We start from the raw sequence: 25059 nt of genomic DNA, 5'->3' as shown, positions 1-25059 counted from the left end.
AAGATAACCAAAGGTGTCATATAAATTTATTAGAAATGAAAGAAAAAATTAGCTTATATTCTTCCTTGAGGATATCAAAATCTGAAATGTTAAATTTGCACAATTTTTACCTCACAAATATGTCTGATTTCACAGTACATAAATTTTTGGTACACACAAGTACATATTGATGGGTGTACATTCAAAAGCCTCTTAATTACTATATGTATTAAAAGTTTTCACTTACCTTAATTGAAACTTGTGTAATTAACTGTAACTTGTCGGGAGACTTTTACTTACCCAAATTAACTGACAGAAATAAATTGTCACACCATACTGATTCTAATTACCACATCCATGAATGACTTTATAAAAGTTTTACCATTTATAAAAAGCCAAAATATCTCCTTTTAAGAGCATAATAAATATCATATTACTTTATCATGTTTTTTTTAAACAATTTCTAGTATTTTAACCCAAAACTGAATCAATGTGGTGAACATGTAACACGAGTGACTTTCCCAGTTAAGATTACTTCTAACATTATATTCACTTAATTTAATCCCAATGGTCGGGTTTCTTTCCTTGCATTTTCTGAGAATTTCATTTATTCATATGTAGCAATATAGAAAACAAGCAGTTCAGTCAATGCTTGTGCAAACCTGATATTTTTAAAATTAACCACCAACTTCTTTTCTAGAATTAATGCAAAGCCAGAAAATGTAGTTGAACATTTTTAAATACCGTTTCTAAATACATTATTGTCTTCAACCAAAACTTCACAGGAATTAATTCATGTGTTGTTCTATTGGAAAAACAGGAATGTAAGAAAGTGTTATAGACACACTATCTATATACCTAGTGATAATGGGATGGCCATTTATTCAGATGTTTGAATATTCTCTTTTTTTAACAGACAACGAGGAACAATTTGTTACTATCTATAATTCCATTATAAATGATAGATGTAATCTTTCCTGAAAATGTCACATCATAAAGAGTCTGTTAAAGGAAACAACTTGACTTAAACTGTGGCATTTTCAACTATAACTTCAGAAACATTATAAACAATAAACAAAAGTAAAATTTCATTAATGCCTTAAAAACCAACGATTTCAAAGAAAACCCACAAGCCAAAGAACATTTGAACAAGTCAAAGAAAACCAACATTTTCAAACAATACCATCAAGTCCAAGATATCAAACAAATCAAGGAAAACCAACAAGTTTCGGAAAACCAACAAATCAAACAAAAGCAACAAGTCAAAGAAATGAAAGAAGTTATGACAAACAAGTCAAGGAAAACCAAAAATGTTCAAAGAAAATCAACATTTTCAAAGAAAAAAACAAGTCAAAGATATGAAACAAAGTCAAGGCAAAAAAGTCAAGGAAAATCAAGAAATAAAAAAGAAAAATACAATATTTAATATTTCAAAGAAAACCAACAATTATGGCAAAGGGAATCAAAAACGATGAAAGAAATTAAACAATCCAAAGAAAAAAATCATAGTAAACAAACAAGTAAATCTTAACAACAACAAAACAAAAATGATTAAAGATGATCAACCAACAATGATAAAAATCTGCTGCAATCAGAAAAAAAGAAACTTTACAAACATATTTAGTAAAACAATGTTTTCAAAAACTGTGCTTCAAAAGTCATAAAATCTTCATGGCAAGCATGAAATAAACGTTAAATTTTCAATAATAAACAGTAACAAATTCAAAGTGATTATCTTGATGTTTGAGGAAAACTGTTTTGAATAACACTTATAAAACTATAGAATGCTGTTGGCAAAGTGATTTGTCTGCAATGTGCCACTGTGGTATAAATCAGACCTGCTTTAACAACAATGCTGATTTTGACCAGACTTGTACATATTATTCTAATAGCTTTTTTTGATATTGAAAATCCTATTAAACATAAAACATAAAATTCAGAGCAAGTCTTCCATTTTAATGGTCTAAGAAATTAATATTTTAATAGAGGTTTTTTGTCTTATACATGTATTATACTGTACTTGAAAAATTACAACCAAAAGACGTTTTTACTTGCAAATTTTACAGCAAACAGAACTTTTTCTTCAGATGTCATTTATAAACCATCTTACAATGTCATCTATAAACAATGTCATAACTTTATCATCATCTTAAGCCCATAGGAACTCTGGAACAGGACCGCATATTGCGGCGCATAAATCCGAATCCGTACCGGCTTTACATATTGTTTTTCCGACCTTTGAATATCTTTTCATATTATGCGAGCGGGTGGTCTGTAATTATCTAATCTCAATTAAATATAATCTGCTAATTTAAAAATCAGTCAAATATACGGTATATTGAAAAAAGAAAAGGAGAGACATCCGCCATTTGCCGCAACGTTCGGCGTAAGTTACCCCCCTTGATATGCTTGATTTTTGTTTTAATTTTTCTAGTAATGAATACGAGATGAGTGCCTAAAATATTTATCTATGGATCATGTTTAAATATTCCTTTTTTCAGTTAGACAAAATCAGTTGGACCATATTACTAAAGTGTCTGTTTTCTCCATTTTAACAAATCAATACACGAATACGCCCGTTATAATGCCGCCTATACATGTCAACACGTGTAAACAATAAACCGTTAACGTTATATCCGGACGATACCTGATAGTTGACAAAAATAACGGGAACAAAATTCTGAAAAAATAGTAATCAATTGTAGCCAAAGGGGAAAAACTCATGCCGAAAACGTTGCGGCAAATGGCGGATGTCACTCCTTGTCTTTTTTTATAATACCGTAAAATTTGACCAATTTTAAAAGAGACAGATTGGGTTCAACTGATAATATATTTTTTGAGTCCATACACTCGGATAATACTAAAAGATATTTAGATGTAGCAGAAATGTATTTAAAAACCGTTACAAGATCGAAAATATACGCCGCAATCTGCGGTCCCGTTCTCGAGTTCCTATGCTTAAGCCATCTTTCGCTTTATTAGAAAACCTTATTTTTCGGGAATCACATTTTTTATGTTCGTCCCAAATAAAAAAAAAATTGGCATCGTAACTTTTTTTGCCAATTACATGTAGTAGCTCCGATAAAAAGAATAAAAGACTACAATAATTTCCCTAGCTACAACTTTAACAACGAAAGATGTCTACTAGGTATTGATCATGATCTATAAATAAGTGCGGTACTGGCACTATACGGCTACAATCATATACGGCACTGCTAATATTGGCTTACTATAGAGCAATTCTTAACGGCAATATTTATCCTATATCAGATTATCAATTGATTTCCTTTCTTTGCTGGCTTCAAACATGATGCTTATGTGATTAACAATAATAAAAACATAGAGCAGATATCAAGGTTTTGTTTGGTTAGATGAACAAAATACCGTCACAATCTTAAATTGATACTGTCTTTGTCTAGTTTGAAATATTAGGCTGACAGTAGAAATAGCAAAAAAATTGTGCGCTTTAGGGCTTTATGTTATATATACAATGGTCACACTTTGCAAAATACTGACCGCTGAGACTAACAAAAGTAGGAGATTTTATTGAAAAATAATAAAGATTATTTTAGAATTAAAATAATCCCATTTATTTTAGAGAAATAATCGTCTGCTACCATGTGTAAAGCTATCATTACGTGGCAATCGGCAAACCTCGGTCATTATCTATAGATTGTTTACATTACACTGGTTACCGTGTTTATCTTATCATTTCTATATAGGGCCGGGTTTAAAGAGTTAGCTGTTAATAATATAAAAGCTCGAATTTCTCGTGCAACCTTCTCAGTTTTTGTTTGACGACGAAGCAATAACACACTCAATTAGAGTAAGCTGAAATTTATTTGCCATGCCACGAGGTCGTACACGCCGAAGGATTCAACCTTCGAGAAGAGAAATGGCCATGCGACGCAGCGAGAGAGGACAGGCAGCTTCAGTACCTGAAATTCCTCTAGGGGAGCGTCGTTTGCAGAGAAATGCACGAGGGACCGTCGAATGTCAACAAAATTCAACTCCACGTCGTGCAGGTAGAGCAGTTGATGATTGTGGTAGCGCCCAGCCCCAGCAGAGTCAAGAGCACGTGCAGGATAACCCGCGCGTCGATGCCAGACAACCGAGGGGTCAGAAGCGCCAAGCCGACGAATTGGACGACATGGTGGATGTCAGGCTTCTAGAGACTGAAGCGGGTAAGTCCAATGTTATCGACTTCGAGCGAATTTTGAGTGCATCGGGTATTATTTCAAATAAAGATTTACCAACACGTGTAAATAATGATCATTTTCTGGGGTCCGACACAACCAGTAATAATGCAAATGTTCATTCTAGGCCGCTGACAAATGTTTCACCAGCTAATGTATGCTCAGCACCGTCTGTTCGCCTAGCAGACGATGACTTAGCGGCTCATATCCCTACAGTTCTCAAACAGCAAATCTGTAGAGGCGAGTACGTTAATTTTGCGTTGTTGCTTAAGGGTGCAATTGAGCTATCCGAATTTTTTAGGGGCGGTATTGTTACGGTTAATTCCGAGTTACAATTTGTTTCGGCTCCAAAGGAGTGTAAAGATCAGATTTATGATATCGAAAAATGGACAAATGCATTCATCATATATGCCTCCATATACCTGTCAAATCATTCAGACAAAGTTTATGAACTGCTACATTATATGTACAATATAAGAGAATGCGCTATGCGACAAGGCGGGTTAGCTTGGAAAACTTATGATGAGCAGTTTCGCTTACGCCAGGCTATTACACCTTCACCATGGTCTAAAATCAACAATGACCTATGGTGGCGGTGTATGCAAGTTAGACAGCCAGATCAAGCCCAAAAAGTTTCAAAATTTAAGTACACGTGTCTTGATTTTAATTATGGTAGATGCACGTGGCAAAATTGCAAATTTCCCCACTTATGCGCAAAGTGTAATGCGCCCCATCCTGAGATAAACTGTTTCTCTTCAAATTCAGTTGGTTATACACAGAAAAGCCGTACACCAGCTTTTCAACGTAATTTTCGAGGAAGGGGGTCTCAGTCCCATTCAAAAGGGAGAGGTTACAATAGAGGGCAGTCAAACAAGTAAATCGATTAATCATTGTTGTACATCAGAAAAACAGTCAAATCCAGATATTCATAATATTGCGAAATCACCAATTAAACTTTCGGCCATGCAATATTATTTACAATTTTATAATAAAATTGAAGCAGAGTTTTTATATGATGGTTTTAAGAATGGCTTTCCACTACAGTATTCCGGTCCCCGTGTTGCACGTGATTCCAATAATCTGCGTTCTACTCTGTTAAATCCGGAAATAATTAACAGTCAAATTAATAAAGAAATTATAGCTGGCCGGGTAGCTGGACCATTCAATGAGCGTCCACTACCAAACTTAATTGTATCCCCGATTGGTCTGGTCCCGAAGAAAACCCCCGGGGAGTTCAGAATGATTCATCATCTGTCATATCCGCCGGGCGAATCAATCAATGATTATATTGATCCGGCCTTGTGCACGGTTCAATACACCAGTTTCGATCAGGCAATCAAAATGATTCAAGATCTAGGTCAGCACTGCAAACTATTTAAATCCGATATTAAAAGTGCTTACCGTCTGATCCCTATTAAACCTTCAGATTTTGAGTTGCTTGGTTTTCGTTATAATGATAAGTTTTATTTCGATAAGGCACTTCCGTTTGGAGCATCTGTAAGCTGTATAACCTTCGAAAGATTTTCAAGATTCTTAGAATTTTGCATTACATTTAATTTTGAATCAGGCAAATTAATTCACTATTTAGATGATTTTTTGGGAGGTGATACGTCGATGGACTCTTGCAATAGGGCATTACAAATATTTAGAGGAACAATGTCGGAGTTAGGGGTACCCCTAGCCGAAGATAAGACCGAGGGGCCCACGGAGAGCCTCGTTTTCCTCGGCCTCGAGTTAGATTCAAACAAAATGGTTGTGAGGATACCCACGACTAAAATAACCGAGGTTGTTGGAAAAATAAAGAATATCTTATCTCATAAAAAGTCAACATTAAAAGAGATACAATCTTTAATTGGATCTTTAAATTTTTGCTGTCGTGCAATAGCTATTGGTCGACCATTTATTCGCCGCTTAATCAATTCAATATGTGGGCTTACTAAATCTCATCATCGAATTAGAATAAAAAAAGAAATAAAATTGGATTTGTCTATGTGGCTAGTTTTCTTAGAATCATTTAACGGTATTTCCGTTTTTCATGACAGATTTTGGGTCTCAAATGAGGATGTGCAGTTATTTTCAGATAGTGCCGGGGGTATAGGTTTAGGTTTTGGTCTTTACTTCAAGGGTCATTGGTGCAATGCAAGATGGCCAACGTGGTGGCATGAATTAGGTATCACCACGGATATTACTGTTCTAGAACTCTTTCCCATTTTAGTCGCATTATTCATTTGGGGCGAGGAATTAGTGAACAGAAAAATAAAATTTAATTGTGATAATATTGCAGTTGTACATATACTCAATAAGTTAACGTCAAAATCAGAGGCAGTCATGTGTCTTGTCAGAATTTTAGCATTACGCTGTTTAAGACTCAACATTTTAATTAAGGCTAGTCATCTCCCTGGCTGTCAAAATGATATTTGTGATGCTTTGTCTCGGTTTCAGCTATCTCGATTCAGGGAGTTGGCACCGGAAGCAGACCTCACCCCTTGCCAGGTTCCAGAGTTTCTATGGAACGCATTCAGTCTAGAGTTGTACAACTGCTACAATCGGGACTAGCATCAAACTCTTTATCAACTTACCGAACTAGCGTCAATATGTTCGAGAAATTTAGACTATCATTCAAAATGCTAAGTCAATGGCCTATTCCAATTAATCACGTGATTTTGTTTATGGCATTTTGTTTTGAGAAAGGCCATTCGCCAAAAACTATTACAACTTATATCGCTGGCCTGAATTATTACCATAAATTATATGGTTTTTATGACATAAATAATGTTTTTATGGTCAACAAATTATTAGAAGGCTGTCGCAGAAATCGTATAACTAACGATTGTCGGGCACCATTAACAATACGCACTTTGGTTTCGGTGTGTGATTCACTACCGAGCGTGTGTTATAATATTTACAATAAACAAGTTATTCGAGTCACTTTTTACCTTGGCCTATTATGGTTTGTTTCGGGTCAGCGAATTGGTTACGTCATCCGGCATGCAAGCTGAAAATGTGCTCAGTTTATCAGATTTGACATTTGTAGGTCAAAAAGAATATGCAGTTATTAAATTGCGTCATTTTAAAACAAATCAAAGAGGGACTCCTGTTCTTCTGAAAATACATAGAGAAACTGGTCATTTATGCCCTGTTAACGCTCTATTTGAATTTGTGTCAATCAGGCCTCGTTCAAAAGGCCCTCTATTTTGTCACGCTGATGGTTCGCTGGTAACTAGAACGCAGTTCTCGGCAGTACTAACTAAGTGTGTCAATCAGTCTAATTTGTCTGACGCACATGTCACCTCCCATAGCTTTAGAATAGGCAGAGCCACAGACTTAGCTACCAAAGGTTACCCTTCATCAGTAATAATGAAACTGGGAAGGTGGACATCTCAAGCGTTTCGACTTTATATTCGTCCTTAAATGTTGATTCTTCTCAATCACTATCTTACGCTGTGTAATCTTTTATTTATATTTAGATGTTTGGGTCCTGGGTGACTCGATCCCGTTCTGGGCCGGACAGCAGGCAAAGAATACAGGAAAGCCTAATTTGAGATTGAAAGATTTAACAATAGCCTGGTGGGGTATTCGAGGCCTACGTTGGCAGTCTTTCCCTCACTCTATTGAATCACAGGTGTTATTTTCTTCACCTCCATCCATTATTATTGTTCATTTAGGAGGTAATGATTTGGCAGATTTACCGATTTTAAATTTGAAAGATGTTATTCGGGATGAAATTTTTTACTTACGTGAAGCTTTCCCTACAACGGTACTAATTTGGGTAGATATATTACAGAGGCAGACCTGGCATAATGCCACGGGGGGTTGGGTTGCTATGGAAAATAAACGCAAACGAGTTAACAGGTTAGGCCGTCAATTAGTTCATTCATCGGGTAAAAGTGACACAATTAAGCCAGACATTGATGCTAAAACTGCATTTTTTCGGGCAGACGGGGTTCATCTCAATGATATTGGTTTGGAATTCCTCCTAGATTACTTCAAAGATTCTATCATAAAAAATGTACCAGTCTCCCAATAAGAATTTGGGGGATAAATTTTTTGATAAATTTATTGTGGCGTAAAATTCTTCCGATCGAGAGGAGATCAGACATTGTATTCTGTTTTGTTGGCATTTTAACTTAAAACCCTGTGTATGGTTCTACTGCTCGTGACGGAATACCCGTCAGGGTAGGCCGACCTATAATCAGGAAATTAATTTTGGAAGTATCATACAGTTTGTCCATGTGTTTGGACTGCAGTTTGCGTTATTTGGTTTTGCCCGTAGTACTTGGCAATTCCTGTTTTTTGCGTTGCAGTGTATGGCGTTGCCGTACAATGGCGTCAGTTGTGGGTTCTATTTATACGCTTGGGTTCCCAGCGATGAATGGAATCTTCAATTTGATGTCATTTGCGGTAATCTTTTGGACTGTTGAACACTGTGTTTTGCGTTTGCGTTGCGTTGCGTTTGTATGATACTGTTTGCATGTTTTTGTATGTATTTGGACTTTAGCAAAAAGTAAATGTGTAATATAAAGCACGTCTGATCTCCTCTCGGTCGAATTATTTAGACACGGGATACCCTGTCAAATTTGAGCGGCCAAAACAATCCAACCTTGAATTGTATTTAGTGCGATATTGCTTTATTGTTTGCAATAACATTGTTGAAGCGTTCATGTATGAGTCATATACATATAACAAAATTAAATATGAAATTGTTACTCATAGTCGTTTTATTTTATTTCAATTATTAAAATAATTGTAGTTTTTTTAATTTTCAATTTCTTTAGAAAAAAATGATATTAAGGAAGTCCATTAGTTCAAGTTCAATTTTTTTTTTAAGGAAAAACCCTAGCAAACTTTATTTTCTTTAATTCTCTTTTGAAAATTTAGCCTCAAAGAAGGAAATTGAGATTGTAAAATAATTTTTTTTCATTCCACTGATTAAAACTTCTAAAAAGTTCTAAAATTTCTAAGCTAGATTATTGGTATTAGAAACATTTAAACATATAAAACAAAACTAATTCACATTCAAAATTGGTTTTGATTCCTATTTGAATTAAATAGCAAATTTCTAGTCAGCCAATAAATTTGAATTAATTGTATTTTTTTAGAATTGTATGAGTCAAAAACTACAAAGTCTAATTTTGCCATAACCATAGTAAATTAATTCATTTTGAGGAAATGAGCAATTTTAACCTTTAATTACTTCCTGGTTGTTGTTTTAATTTGAATTTAAGATTATTTCTTTCTCAAATAATATTATGGCTCATGCATATTTTGTACAGAACGAAAATTCCGCAAAGGTTTTTGAAATGATAAAAATTTATTTATTCATACAATTTTTAATTATTGCCATTTTAACTTGGATCTAATTAGCTTTAAAAATAAACATCAAATTAACAAGAGTTGTCAGTAGGACAGTGTGCTGGACTATTCTCAGTGCTTGATAGTTAAACAAGAGCCTGGATAATTATAATAATGTAGAATTTTTTAAGTTCAAAAAAGGCCATATTACATGTATTCTGTCAAAGTCCATGTTAGAGATATGGGATTTGCCTTGTGAGCTCCTATTATGCTGTGGAGTTTCAACCCATTCCCCGTCAGTAGTTTGGAGATAATGGTTACAATAGCTCTCCCTATTCTTCAAAAAGTTGAGCTAAAAATGACATTCAGCAAAGAATCTATTGGTCTCAATATATAAAACAAGAGCTGTTACAGGAGACAGCCAAGCTCGACTAATGAAATACTGGACGCAGTAAGGAGGACAAAACTATGAAAGAAAAATCAATTATGTATAATAATGTATTAAGTTATAGTAAAGAAATAACATTTGTTAAATAAATTCCAAGATCAAGGGAAATAATTCTAGAAATAGTCACGCTAGAGTTATGAACCTTGTCACACAACATGTATGTAATGACAAAAAGTATATATTTGAAGTTTGAAGTAGATAATTAAAAAGTAACAAAGTTATATAATATTTCTTAAAGAAAATCCTAAGTTCAAAGAGAAATAAATCTGTAAAAATTACTTCAAGAGTTATGAACATTGTCACACAAAATATAATTGATTATAAGGAATAAGTATTTGAAGTTTGAGGTAGATACCTTTAAAACTAAAAAATAACATTTTTCTAGTAAAATAATCTAAGTTGATGAGGAGATAATTCTTGCAATATTGGTGCTAGAGTTATAAACCTTGTCACATAAGATGTGGATGATGATAAGGTACATATATTTGAAGTATGAGGTTGATCCCTTAAGAAATAAAGAAGTAACAGTAAAAATTAGAAATTTTTAAGGAAAATTCTAAGTTCAAGGGGAGATAAATCTGAAAATATTGGTGCTAGAGTTATGAACCTTGTTTCATAAGATGTGATTGATGATAAGGAACATATATTTGAAGTTTGAAGTTGATACCTTAAGAAATGACAAAGTAACAGTAAAAATTAGTATTTTTTAAGGAAAATTCTAAGTTCAAGGGGAGATAAATCTGAAAATATTGGTGCTAGAGTTATGAACCTTGTTTCATAAGATGTGATTGATGATAAGGAACATATATTTGAAGTTTGAAGTTGATACCTTAAGAAATGACAAAGTTAAAGTGAAAAATATTTTACTGCACCAAAACTTTAATCTGAAATCTGGACACGGACGTGGACGCCGACGCCGGGGCGAGTAGGACAGCTCTCCATATACTTCGTATAGTCGAGCTAAAAATGATAGACAAGATACACAAGCAAATGTGGCGTTCAATGAACCTCCACACGACACAGCAACAAGAACCAGCAGTAAGGAGTCCAGGAGGACCCAAAACAAAAATAGAAAAGGGCGCATGGCAGAGCACGGACATGATAATCACTTAAAAAAAAATAATAACACTATTGTTAGCTCATTAGAGTATTTCTTTACATTTCAACTTTCTGGAAATGAAAATGATTAGCCTTTGCCACCAGTATAGAGCCTGGCTAGTTTGCAAACACATCCATGCAGTCTGAACAGGCTCTATACTGGTGGCATACTAACTTATTTTTTCAACTTGATATATCCCCAAAATTGATAATGGACAGTTCCAAAAATGAAAGCTGGACAAGTCCATTTGAAGACTTAGAAGGATATGGGTAAGCAATAATATAATGTATCTATAAAACTGTAAGGATTTCTCTCAGGGTTCCATCTAGTGTCATTACAAACTGTAATTTTTGGCTTATACAATTGAATTCAAAATCTGAAATATTTGTATAGTTCAAATATGACAGTGATGAATGACAGAAAAAAAAGCTTTTAAATCGCTTCTTTTCATGACAATCCATAATCTACTTCAATGGAAAGGAGTGGGAGAGAAAAAAAAGGAAGAAAAAATTGACAGTAGAATGGATTCCGTTGAATTTATCAGGAATTAATACCAAATATTGAGAACAAGCTCTCTGATGTTTATTTAGTTTATTACAGTTTTCAAAATTTACTACAGCAGATTCCAAAGGAGGCAAAAAAGTCTTTAAAAAATGAAAAATAATTCTTAAAGCTGCATCAAATCAACATTTTTATGGCTCCTAATGTGTTTGATTTATTATCTTCCCTGTTTAATTGCATTGCTTTAAAATATTCTCAGTTTGGTTCTTAAACAACATAAATGATCAATTTTTCTGTTAATATCCTTGCAATTGATTATTCATTTAATCTACCAAACTAGCAATTTGACATTTTAAAAATATGATTGATTGAAGATAATCAATGAATTTTAGGTCAATGAAAATATAATCTATATTGTTCACTTTATATCTCTCATTGTAAAAAAAACAACTTTTCATTCCTTTGTGATAATCTACTTGTATCAAAGTTGTAATAAAGCAAGCCCCCTTAGCAACTGGGAATCTTTAAAATATAACTTAAAAGACAAAAAACATTCAAAACTTTGCTGAACTCATGTAAAACTTTGTTCTTCTTGAGTGATTTTTGACAAAGAAAAATCAAAACTAAAAGAAAGTTGAACAAGTAAACTATGAAAGATGAAACAACAATGTCATGTGATATCATTGTTGCCAGTAGCAACAATGGAGACAATCACACTTTTTTCACATAGTCCAATTTATCCTAAAATTGTTCTATTTCAAAGCCTTTGTCATGTTAGTAAACTGTCTTAAGATTATCTATTTCTTTTTCTTCATCATGTGTTTCTTAAACCCTGCCTGAATTTTTTCAGCAGCTACAGCCACGTCAGGATCATTTAAATCAATGTCTACTTCTTCCTCTTCTTCTTGACTCCCCTTAGGAGCCGCACCTGATGTCCCCTCCTTATCTCCAACAGACTCCGCCTTTTTCTTTGGCTCCTCCCCTAAATTTTTTTCTTTAGATAAATGCCTTCTAAAGCTTGCCTGAATTTTAACGGCTGCTTTTTCAACATCAGGATCCTCTAAATCTATGTCAATTTCTGTCTCATTTTCATGATGAATTTCAGCTAGCACAACATCAAGGCTGGCTTCAGACTAATGGGAAAAGGGAGAAAAACCAACGAGGCTTACATGTATATCAATCATATCATGCTTAATTTAACTTTGACAAGTGAAACAGAACATAGACATAAGTAAAGGTCATGAAACCAAAAAAGAAATACCATTTGTTAGGGTTTAAATATATATCAGAACCAAAGGTTATGAAAATACTTCATATATTGTCAAAGTCTGTCCTGGATAAATTTTACAGTATTAAATGCATCCGGTGATATAACAAGGCATTCTGATTTTAACTTAATAAATGATGTCTTGCCAAGTAAATAACTATTCTTGTTGACTGCTGCAATGTAGACCGAAAATACTTTGCCACACTTGCATTCTCAGTACATTATTGGAATGAATAATTAAATGAAATAATTTTAGAGACACAATTTTGTTGCACATCATTGTCTCCGATCTTTTCTGTCTCCTATCAACTATTTCATCAAATTACTGGGGAATAAAACAGACACTCAATAATTACAATAACATTTAATTACACACAGCAACACCAGAAACCAAGTCTGCATGAAATAAAAACACCAGTAACACAGATATTGGATATATAATCTTATACAATACTAGGACACAGTCTGCAAGAAAACTAACTTTTTCTTCTTTTTTTTTTGTAATCCAGTCTGAACAACCTGATGTACCATTGGTCAATTTCAAATCACAACACAGAATTTCCAATCATATGCTAGTTTAGTAATAGTAAGACAGTTTTTCAGAATTAAGTACAATGTAGATATTATTTTTTTTCTTATTTTTTTTTCTTTTTTTTGTTGTTGTTGTTGTTTTTGATAAACCACTCCAATCAAAAGCTCAAGACATGCCAAGTATTATCATAGAATGATGAAATACCATAAAGAAAAAAAATAGATCAATGTCCTTAAAAAGACCATTTTTGGCAATTGAAATTCTCTGACAATTTAAACATTGTGAGACAAAACAAGCAATACTACGAACCCTTGACAACAAACTGATTTCTAGAAATGCATAACAAGAAATATAATACCAACAGAGTGATGAAGAACTTGATCAGTCTTAATGTCTACTTCCTTTAAAACAAGAGCTTATTGCCACATTGAAAGTTCAAACACGATATGTCATCTTAGGGTGGACCCCTAAGTCGAAAATTTATTTCTTATAAAGTCACAAAAACAGTAAGAAAATTCCACAATAAACAAACATACCTGCAATACAATGACTTACCTTATGTGACACCAATGTTGCATCTGCTTGTACTTCATTTGTTTACAATATTATATACTATTATACAACTGCATATGTATACATATACACAATGGGTAATATGATAAACAAATTAACACATGGAATTGTTATACACCACACACACAGCACACATACACTACTGACACATACAATATATAAATAAATATTATATATTATCAAAATATGTTACACATCCCTAAAAAAAGATAATATAAAAAATACAAAAAAATATCTGTACCTACAAAATGACAGATTGAGGCAATCTGTATTTCTAACATGTGTAACCTGAAAAACAAAAGCTGATAAACCTTTGACCTTATAACCTTTGACCTATAAATAAATGACCTTTCACTGACCTTGAGATCTTTAATTTCCTGTCTGGCCTTAAATCCTTTAAATCCGGCCTGTATTTTCACTGCAGCTTTTTCCACATCAGGGTCATTTAGATCGATATCAACTTCTTCCTCCTCCTCTTTCTTGTCTCCTCTGAAATAACTCATATTCGTGAGATTTGCAAAACGTAAAGCAAGTTTTAAAAATCCGAGTCATGAGCCGTAATCAAATGTCTTATTTTCTTTGTGTCATACTAGAGCTGTTAACTATGATCAAAAGTCTTAAGTTAGTCTTACTGCTTTTGTTCCATTTTCAATCCAATCTTTGACTGTAGACCTGATGCAGGGCTCAACATTAACGGTTGTCCGACTGCCCGGGACAACGAAAAGTTTGGTCAGGGCAAGTGAATTTCAAAAGAACTTGTCCGACAGGGCAAGTGAAAAAAATCATAAGTAAACATATTAAATTCCAATATTATGACCAATAATCATTGCAAATTACATTTTCAATCTTAATTAGACTTAATTAGAACGAATCACATTTGTGGAGACGATAAATAACGAACCTCACAGCAGGGGCAATTGTACATGTACACATACTATCCGGTTGTTTAGCATTATTAATTATGTCAACACCTCTTCTTATTAAAGGTGTTCAAACCCTGTTAAAGTTCAAATCACAGCCGTCTAAACATTTGCCGATTTCTGGCTGTTTATTTTTGCCGTTAAAATCTAAAATTTATTGTATATCCTCAAAGAAAAAACGTTTCTCCTGTAGATAATTGTGAAAATAATAACAATTCATCTACAAATGTGTTACAGAGTCATATCCACAAGGAAAAAAGATGTAAATTAAGAAAGTAAAAAGAATACAAAATCGGTAAATGAAATTGTCACATATTTTCGCGACTTAAGACGTGGTACACAAAAAACCTACAAAGTTTCTGTCCACAACTTTATAAAAATTCTTTTATGAAGAAAGTACTTTATCTAAGTGATTTTTATATATCAAATGCACAAAACTTTTTTTTTGTCACAATAACCATTTTTTTAACTTTTTTTTCTTCAAAATACATGTAACTTAATTACTGAAAACATTTTAAAATCTTGTTTAGCCCCTTTTAACCTTCTTTCTATTTCCAACCAATTTTAGTGAAAAAATGAGTATGATTTTGTCACAAAATGTCTTAATTTCTTAAAATTATAAGCCTGTACGGCTTATAATGAAACCCATGCATGATCAGAGAATAAATAAACCCCATTTTCAAAGATTGCCAACCCTTTTTCTCAAACCTTACTTATAAATGTAGGGTTGTTTTCAACTCTTTACCGGTTTAGGTCAGGGCAAGCAAGCTTTGGGTCAGGGCAAGTAATTTTCAAAAGTACTTGCCCGACAGGACAACCAAATAAAAAAGTTAATGTCAAGGCCTGTGATGTTGGCTTGATGTCACGATGCACCAATACAATACTGATCATGTGACAGCTTAAGAAATAAGTGTCTGAACAAAGCAATGTTCAGTGCATGCTAAATAGCCTGTAAGATTAGTGTAATTGCAAGGGATAGCCCATTACCATAATGGATACTGTCTGTTACAAGAAAAATACTATAAATATATAGAATGACTGGAAAAGATATGACAATTATTTCTGTAATATAAGTGTAATGCCTCATGAGTAGGTCTAATATCATAATTTACTGTATAAAGAAGAAACATTCCTAGGAACTTTTTGGTAAATCATCTGTAACAGTTTCTTGATAAACTAAAGAGGAAAAAGTTACAGACTAATGTTAGACATGCTGGTCCAGGCAAATGGATACAATATTGTCTCCCAAAGAGCAGTAAAAATCTTGTCTCTCAAACAGTGGTAGAATTGATAATCATGCATTATCTATGACTTTGTAACTATCAAATAATGTTGCTTTTTGTGATTCTGCGATTCTAAAAACAAATGTCTTTTTCTTTCTTTTTTTTTTTCCTTGGTGGTGAAGGGATTAGTTTGGGATAGTTTTTCTTTTGTCTGTGTTTGCGGTGGAGGGAGATTGTTTTCTTTTGCAGACTGATTTTGTTTAATTCCTGAGCTGTCTCTAAATTCTTACAAAAATATCTTAGAAAATTTTCATGTAACATCTTTTTTCCATCAAATAATTTTGAATAGAATTTAAATTAATTAAAAGTAAAATGCTGTGCTTTTAAAAGCTAAACTGATCTATATTTACTTTGATTCTGAAAACTGTTGGCGTTCCTGGAAACCACGGAAACCTGCCTGAATTTTCTCCGCAGCTTCTTCCTCTTTCATGGCAGCCACTTTCTGTTCTGCGTCATGTTTACGGTAATTTGTTTGAATTTTGAGGGCAGCTTCCTGTTGCTGTGGTGAATTGGCATCAACTGATGGGGACTTTAAAGAGATAGAATAAATGTTATTTCAGCATCAATATGACAATAACTTAATTGTTTTTATGGTTTGATTTTATCCTATCCTGATATTTAGATAAAACAAACCTTTTCTGCAAGCTTAACTTACTTTTTATATTTCATAACCAAATATATTGTATAACAAAAGTATTTTATCGAAGTCCTGATCTTTGGGAAATCGCATGGTCATTTCTTTATAAATACAGAAAAAAAAAGATGCAATGTTAAAATAACATTTAGAATATGAGGCACTGACTAACAAATAAACAACTGCAAATTGATACTATATAATATGCATACCTTAAAGGAGTCATTGTTATAGAACCTGTCTTCAAGTCTAGCACCATGAACAGCTGGGTCATGTCCAGTCTCTGTAAATACAATACAATCATACAAATTAATTAAGCTTTTTAAAAGATCTTTACCCACTTATGACTTTGTTTGACCATATGACTTTTTCATAATATTATTGCATGATATCAAGTCATAATTTCTGTATGTTTCAACATTGCCAGGGTGTGTATTTCACATGTATCCTGTCCCAGGATTAATAACTTTTGGCACTGTGCAAATACTGCTGAGCTGAGTCTGTAATTTCATTACAGTGACAATCTGAGAGAAATTGTCTATAATAATAAAGAAATAAGACCCCAGCTGTATTTACTGTGAGCCATTTTATATAAGAGATATTTGATCTCTCAACCTCTTGGAACAAACAGTGGTAATCCCTCAATTAGGAGAATTTTTAGTATCTACAATAGTTGCTTAGAAACAGTGACATTTCCATGTTATCACTACCATAAAAAGAAAGCAAACTTTATTCCCAGGTGTAATATAAGAAAGAAGTTAATTAGAACTAGTTATGTTTATAAATAGAATAGACAGTGCTGATACTTTGTAATTTCTTTCATGGAAGCATATTCTATATACAAGAAATAGCTAAGAAGACAAGCCAATGCCTTAGAGTTTAAAACCATCACCAAAACTGCTAAAATGTTTTCAAGCAAATAAGCCCTCCATTTAATTTTTCCGCAAGGGTTTTGTGGAGTGTAATAACACCTCATTCATTAATATTCAATTGAATTCTAAAAACAAAATCTGCTTAGAATATATGATTAACTGTGAATAACAATGAAATGTAGCATTTTAACAATGCAATTCTAGAATGAAATGGAGTTCTATAATTATAACAACAGAAATGGTCTGGTTAATTTCAATATTTATGTTTCACAGTATAAAATTGTGCATCAGAGAATATGTATAACAAATTACAATGATTTAAAAAAAATTCTATTCACTTAACATTCAAATGGGGAGGGAAAAAAAGTAAAATGCCATAAAAAATTAATGAGACTGTTGCAATCACTATTTCAGGAATGTATTTAATACCATGATAAATACAACACATTTCTCATTACTGATAGATTATGATGTAATCAACAACAAATACAATTTGAGAATAAGTCTAATTATGTCAATTATTGGACAGAAAAATGAAGCCCGATTAACGCTAAAACACAGAACCACTCTCAAATATGAGCTCAGCTGAGTTAACTACTTCAGTACATGAAACAGGATTTTTTAACAATTTTAGTTTAAACTTGGTCAATTTTTTATTTAAAATCTTTTCATTTATATAAAGAATTTCATCTTAATAAATTTTACGGAATGAGTAGGACACTTTGAAGGAGGTTCGACCAAGGGACATATCCCTATGAAGTTTCCATTATACTGGCCAAGTGCAAAGAAATGTTGTTGAAAAGAAGTGTGGACAGTGAAAGTGACAGATTGGCAATGTAAAGAGAGACAAACAAGGGACACTGAGAGTGATCACATTAGTTGATCATATAAGCACATGTTGAGCATGTTGTGTTTTTGGTGAGATGAAAACAACACATCAGGGGTGGACAAATCAATTGTCTATAATGCCCAGGTTGTCCCACAGCCTTTATGGACAAGTAAAAATTTTCAAGAATTATCTATGTAAATATCATATGGACAAGTAAAAAATGCTTCACATTAAAATGAACAAGTAAGTCAAAATCAGATTTTGCCGGCCCTTCACATTGGAATAGTTACTATGTATCAAGTAATTCTAAAACATCAAACTGACAGATTTTTGGATTTAGTGATCATCTTCTTGGACAGGAGCTATAATTGGATGTTGCAGGAATATTTACCTGAATGTTGCCTGAAAATACTTGACAAAGCAATTCTAGCCTGATCAATGGTTAATTAGATGATGTTATATTAAATGTCAAGAGCTCATGTAACCATCTGAGTTTCCTATAATAGATCAGTTTGGTCCCATTGAAGGTTTTATCATCAACAGAACAGCTAAACTGAAGGAGGAGCAAAAATAAGGCCAAGAAAAAATGTGATGAAGATTAGGATTTTGTTTTTCTTGTCAATTTTTTTTTTAAGTCTGGTGTCCTGTTTTCTACTGGCAATTAACCTTATAGAATAATTATATTCCTAGGATATCCAAAAAGTCTCATGACTTACTTAATACTTGTAGTTGTACATCCAGTCTTATATATATTATATGCATGGATTACATGCTAAATCATAGCTTAATATGACTAATTAAATGTTATTACATTAGTATTTCACTAAGGGACTTGTCTATTAAATTTTACTACAGGAAAGCTATATAAAACTTTAGTAATTTACTGTATATATCAAAAATGTTAAAAATAGTGACCGCAGTCAAAATCAAAATTATTTCAAGGCTCTGTATTATATCATCAACATCATTTCACTAAACTATATATTCCCCAAACTTTTACTATTGTAGAAATCTCATTTTATTTAAGTTACAATACAGTATATTACCACAGCTTTCTGTCTCCAACTTGACTAAACTTCTTTCACTGTTCATATATTATTTAAATAAAAGCTCATGATACTTTTATTGGGAGAGATCCATTAATTGTGTATTTGTTTCAGTCTCAATGGATGCATGAATAGTGTAATAAAAATCCATAATACACAAGCAGGAAAAAAAGGATGCCAGCATGTTCTTGAAATCTTATTGTCAAAATATGGCAATAACAAATTTTATAGATTGTTAATTTGCATTAAGTTTTTTTGTTGTTGTTGTTTTATTTAGTTAATCGATGCCCAAAACGATCACAATGTTTTCTGCATCATATTTCTAAATAGGAGATACACAGTTATAGTGTTAGTGCGGTCATCCATGTAAACCTGCATATTCTCTAAAGAATAAAATGTCCCTTAAAGCAGCACGCCTCCAGATTCATGCTAATTTTTATGAAAAGTTTGAAAATGTATTTAAAAAGTAAAATATAGTGAAGTTACCTAAAGGAAGCAATTTGCACATAACAAAGAGCTCACAACCCATGTAAATTACCAAAATAAGGTCAAAATAATCAAAAACAGCCTTAACGTTGTAGAAATATTGTTATAAATACTGAGAAATCCCATCCTTAATTGCAGATAACTTACAAATTATTATTTAAATCTTGAACCTTTTTACTTTTCCTAAAATCTTAGTACATTTTTTCCAGCTTGATCTGGAGACACGCAGCTTTAAACCAGCCTTGTATTTTAAACAGGACAGGTCTTCATGAATATTCTGAATAAAGGTCAACCAACAAGATAGTTTGGCATCATCTATATACCAATACTACGGTCTGATAGTCAACAAACTACTAAAAACCCTGTAATAACATCACATTAAGGGAATCAATTATTAATCTGACTGACAGGAAATTCAATAGCTATACTATACAGGACCATATAGGGGAGCGAATCAAATAGTAACATCATTCATCCATTTATATGAGTAGCCAATTATTTGTAATCAATGTTCAGATTTACATGTATTCATCAATATTTGGTCAAATCTTATAAGATCATTGCCATTCCTGACTTTTTCTCCCTGATCCTGGATGGCAACATACATGTATAAACAATGAACAACATTTGACCATTTCCACCTATACACTGCCTGCCCTAAACCAATTTAAACAGTGAATTTAATTCAAAATTATAACAAAAAGGACAAAAAAGACCTCAAAAAGGGGCACACCATCCGCCATGTTTTTTGTCAAGCTACCTATAGATAGAATTGAAATGCTATTTTCATGTACCTATAGATTTAAATGTTTAGGAAGGAGTCTATTTCACAAAAAAAGTATTTTTGAATACCCAGCTGAACGGCGATTTCTAGCATTTTTGGAAATGCTAATATTTGTTTGCCTACAATACAACAAGTAACTTTACCATTGTTTCTCTCATGGTGTACTGATATAAATATCAGCTTAATTTATCCTTTACTGTAATCTTCATTCTGATTATATAAAAGATAAAATTCAGCAAAAGTAATCAAAACAAAACTTATATCATAATCAATAACAGGTGTGTTGCGTGCACTTGAAATTGCTTGAAAATTACAAAAGAGCAACAACTTTTCCTGCAAAATATTATAAGAGATCAAGTTTGTGAAAAACAATAATTGAGAAATAGCAGATCTAATTATGATAAAACCAATATTCAGCACCGGAATCCTGGCTCCTAAGATATTATGCAGAATTGTAAGTAAATCAAAACTTGTAAAAACATCAGAGGAAAATTAACTGGAACAACATCAATATATAGATGGTGCTAGGACTACCTTAGAAGAACAATTTGTTTATTGATTATGTTATAACAATGAGTCAGGAATTAATTGCAGGTCATGAATTAATCGTTAGTATAACTGAAAACTGAAGTTTTTAATCAATGCTCTACCAGAGAACAGTGTAACAAAGGTGCCTCCAAGTCTGCAATTAAAATAAATAACATTATCCTTTGAAGTTTCCGTTTAAATAAGCATGCAACAGACCAATAAAGGTCATGATTTTCATCATCCGTTTCTTTTCCTTTGTTGTTGCTATTTCATTTTTTTGTATAATATGAAATCATTCAGAAATTATTATCATGATTATCAAAGCCATATTTTGAAATATTTAAAACAAAATCTATGTGAGTGTTCTTATTGGCGTCCGCGCCGAAGCGCGGCGCCCTTATGGAATGAAATCAGATTTTGTGAAAGGGCGACAGCAACTTCTCGAGCCTTTTAGTCAGTCATAATAAAAGCCGATCATTCCGATCGTTATGAGGGTGCTTGATTATTAATTAAGAATGAAATGTCGCGATATGTTACAATGAATTGCGAACTGGAGAATTTCGCAATGCAAACATTTTCAAATGAAATAACCTTTTCCGTCAATAAATCACGCTCTTCGGGGTTTTTTATTTATCATTTTGTAGTACACAGTGGGTTATCATGGTATGTTATTGTTGTACATGTATCCTAGAAAGATCAGTTGATGACCTAAATATTCTAAAAATCTATTTATAAATATATATATTTATCACTCCTATCGGTAATTACCAGTCTCTCCCGGTCTATTTTGACCGGGATTTACTAGTGACCGGCGAATAGTACCACACGTTTATTGTCCGGTCTCTCCCGGTTTTGGAGTAGATGTTTGATATCGTTACAATCCAAAAAAACAACAACAATAGCATGTTTCATTTTATCTATATGAGATAAAAACAATAAATATCTACACGGATTTATATGTAATATAAATCCTTGATATGTACAATAATTGAGATAAAGGTACATTTTTATGGTATTAAAATGACGCAATCAACTTTGAAACATTTTATTTAATTTGTTATCCGTGTTTAGTAAAGATGCCGAGGAATTATTCAAAGTTACAAATTAGATTTTATGAATTATTCAATTGATTGATAATTTAAATAATGATAAAGAAAAATACAAATGTACATGTACATGCTTTAAAAATAAACAATATTATATATTAAAAGATAAACCATAATTTACTGACTTTTTCCAGTTAAGCTTTGACTTATAATCGTCGGTCAATATGACAATTGAATTTTTAAAATTTATTTTACAATTTTAATAAAAAAGAGTAGTAAAAACTCAGTATTAAAATAGCACATAAAACACAAAAAAGAAAAGAAAACAATATTCATAAAATTTGTATTTTTTTTTTTATTAAAATTAATAGATATTACAATTATTGTATAATAAACAATTATGCTCAACATGATCAACATGGTAATATAACCAGTGTCATATTTTTACTAACTTAAAGTGTGAACAGATACCTTAAGAGGGGGTCTTCGCTAATAGCGATAACATAATAAGGGACAATTACAAAGGTTAGGTACGTGTTGATCATGCGTTACACGTATGGATTATAAATGATTGCATACATGTATATCCGTTGCTATTAATAACCACGATCATAAAGAAATAACAAGTAATATTCTAATCTCTAGCATGCCAATCAAAGTTCATAATGAACAATGTCTTTCGTCCACTCATTCATAAGTGATATACATTTCTGGTAGTTTATAAAAAAATCTTGTCATCATATGTGTACTAGTTCATCTTCACTTGCTGCATTTCTTGCTAGGACGCCCTTTGATGCTTTGCATCAATGCTTTTCTTGTGAAACTCTACAATGAGGCAAATTTAATATCTGCCATTAAAACATGTTCTGCAATTGGGACATACGAAAAGAATGGTAAGGAGAAAAACAAGAGGGCCATGATGGCCCTAGATCGCTCACCTGAATTATCAAACTCATCCAAACAATTACCTAGACAAGCATTCTGACCAAGTCTCATGACAGGTGAGTCAAAAATGTGACCACTACAGTGTTAACAAGGATTATCCATATTTGAGCAGTGCGACCTAGTTTTTTACCCAGGTGACACATATTCAAACTTGACCTAGAAATCATCAAAACAAACTTTCAGACCAATTTCCAGGATACTTGGATCAAAACAGTAGCAACTAGAGTGTTAACAAGATTTTTCTATTTTTAGCTCCGGTGACCTAGTTTCACATGCGATTTCGAACTCATCCAAGCAATTACCTAGACAAGCATTCTGACCAAGTTTGATGATAATGGAGTCGAAAATGTGACCACTAGAATGTTAACAAGGTTTTTCCATATTTGGGCGGTGTGACCTAGTTTTTCATCCAAGATGACCCATGTTCGATTTTGACTTAGAAATCATCAAAACAAACTTTCAGACCAATTAACAGAATATTTGGATCACAACAGTAGCCACTAGAGTGTTAACAAGATTTTTTTATTTTTAGCTCCTGTGACCTAGACAAGTTTCCTGACCAAGTTTGATGACAATTGAGTCAAAATTGTGACCACTAGAGTGTTAACAAGGTTTTTCTATTTTTAGCTCCTGTGACCTAGTTTTTCATCCGAGATGACCCATGTTCGAACTCATCCGAGTTATTACCTAGACAAGCATCTTGATCAAGTTTGATGATGATTGATGCAAAAATGTGACCGCTATAGTGTTAACAAGGTTTTTCTATTTTTAGCTCCGGTGACCTACTTTTTCATCCGAGATGACCCATGTTCGAACTCATCTGAGCTATCAACTAGATAAGCATCCTGACCAAGTTTGAGATGATGATTGATGCAAAAATGTGACCGCTAGAGTGTTAACAAGGTTTTTCTATTTATAGCTCCGGTGACCTAGTTTTTCATCCGAGATGACCCATATTCGAACACATCTAAGCTATTATCTAAACAAGCATCCTGACAAAGTTTGATGATGATTGGGTCAAAAATGTGACCACTAGAGTGTTCACAAGGTTTTTCTATTTATAGCTCCGGTGACCTAGTTTTTCATCAGAGATGACCCATGTTCGAACTCATCCAAGCAATTGACTAGACAAGCATTCTGACCAAGTTTGATGATGATTGGTTCAAAAATGTGACCACTAGAGTGTTCACAAGGTTTTTCTATTTATAGCTCCTGTGACCTACTTTTTCATCCGAGATGACCCATGTTCGAACTCATCCGAGCTATCACCTAGACTAACATCCTGACCAAGTTTGATGAAGATTGGGTCAAAAATGTGACCTCTAGAGTGTTCACAAGGTTTTTCTATTTTTAGCTCTTGTGACCTAGTTTTTCATCTGAGATGACCCATGTTCGAACTCATCCGAGCTTTCAACTAGATAAGCATCCTGACCAAGTTTGATGATGATTGAGGCAAAAATGCGACCGCTAGAGTGTTCACAAGCAATTGTGGACGGCCGGACGGACGACGGACGACGGACGACGGACATTCATCGATCCTAAAAGCTCATCCTGAGCAAGCTCAGGTGAGCTAAAAAGCCATGGTTTCACTTTGCATGTTCGTAAGTCCTTTTAAGTGGAGTGTGCAACAGCATAATTATGATGTATTCTTGGCAAATATCAGCAAACAGGCGAAGCAACACTGGGAATGCTTTTAACTACATTTTCTGATTTGACATACCAAGTAGACACTTCCTCATGAGTTAAAGAGAGAGAAGACTGGGTATTTTTTAAGGTACCCTTAACATTTCAGTCAAATT

General features: G+C 33.1%; 2 protein-coding genes across 9 annotated transcripts in view; one reads left to right on the top strand and one right to left on the bottom strand.

The window, feature by feature from the left end:
• LOC132741489 (cilia- and flagella-associated protein 251-like) overlaps nucleotides 1-25059 on the bottom strand; it is a 66884-nt gene that overhangs the window by 15849 nt on the left and 25976 nt on the right. For all 8 annotated transcript variants that reach the window (XM_060729664.1, XM_060729665.1, XM_060729667.1 and 5 more), the window contains 3 exons: nucleotides 16937-17007; nucleotides 16441-16619; nucleotides 14247-14376 (listed from right to left, as the gene is read on the bottom strand). In XM_060729664.1, coding sequence (XP_060585647.1) covers nucleotides 14247-14376; nucleotides 16441-16619; nucleotides 16937-17007 — 380 coding nt within the window. The remainder of the gene's footprint in view (nucleotides 1-14246; nucleotides 14377-16440; nucleotides 16620-16936; nucleotides 17008-25059) is intronic.
• Nucleotides 3796-8668, top strand: LOC132741491 (uncharacterized). Its single transcript, XM_060729672.1, has 2 exons — nucleotides 3796-4163; nucleotides 7643-8668. Exons 1-2 carry the CDS (start codon nucleotides 3827-3829, stop codon nucleotides 8200-8202), a joined length of 897 nt encoding a protein of 298 aa, XP_060585655.1. The 5' UTR covers nucleotides 3796-3826; the 3' UTR covers nucleotides 8203-8668.

The sequence above is a fragment of the Ruditapes philippinarum genome, unplaced genomic scaffold, assembly GCF_026571515.1.
Source record: "Ruditapes philippinarum isolate M1 unplaced genomic scaffold, ASM2657151v2 ctg45_1_1_1_1, whole genome shotgun sequence".
NCBI lineage: Eukaryota > Metazoa > Mollusca > Bivalvia > Venerida > Veneridae > Ruditapes > Ruditapes philippinarum.
This window is presented reverse-complemented; position numbering and strand designations above follow the sequence as displayed.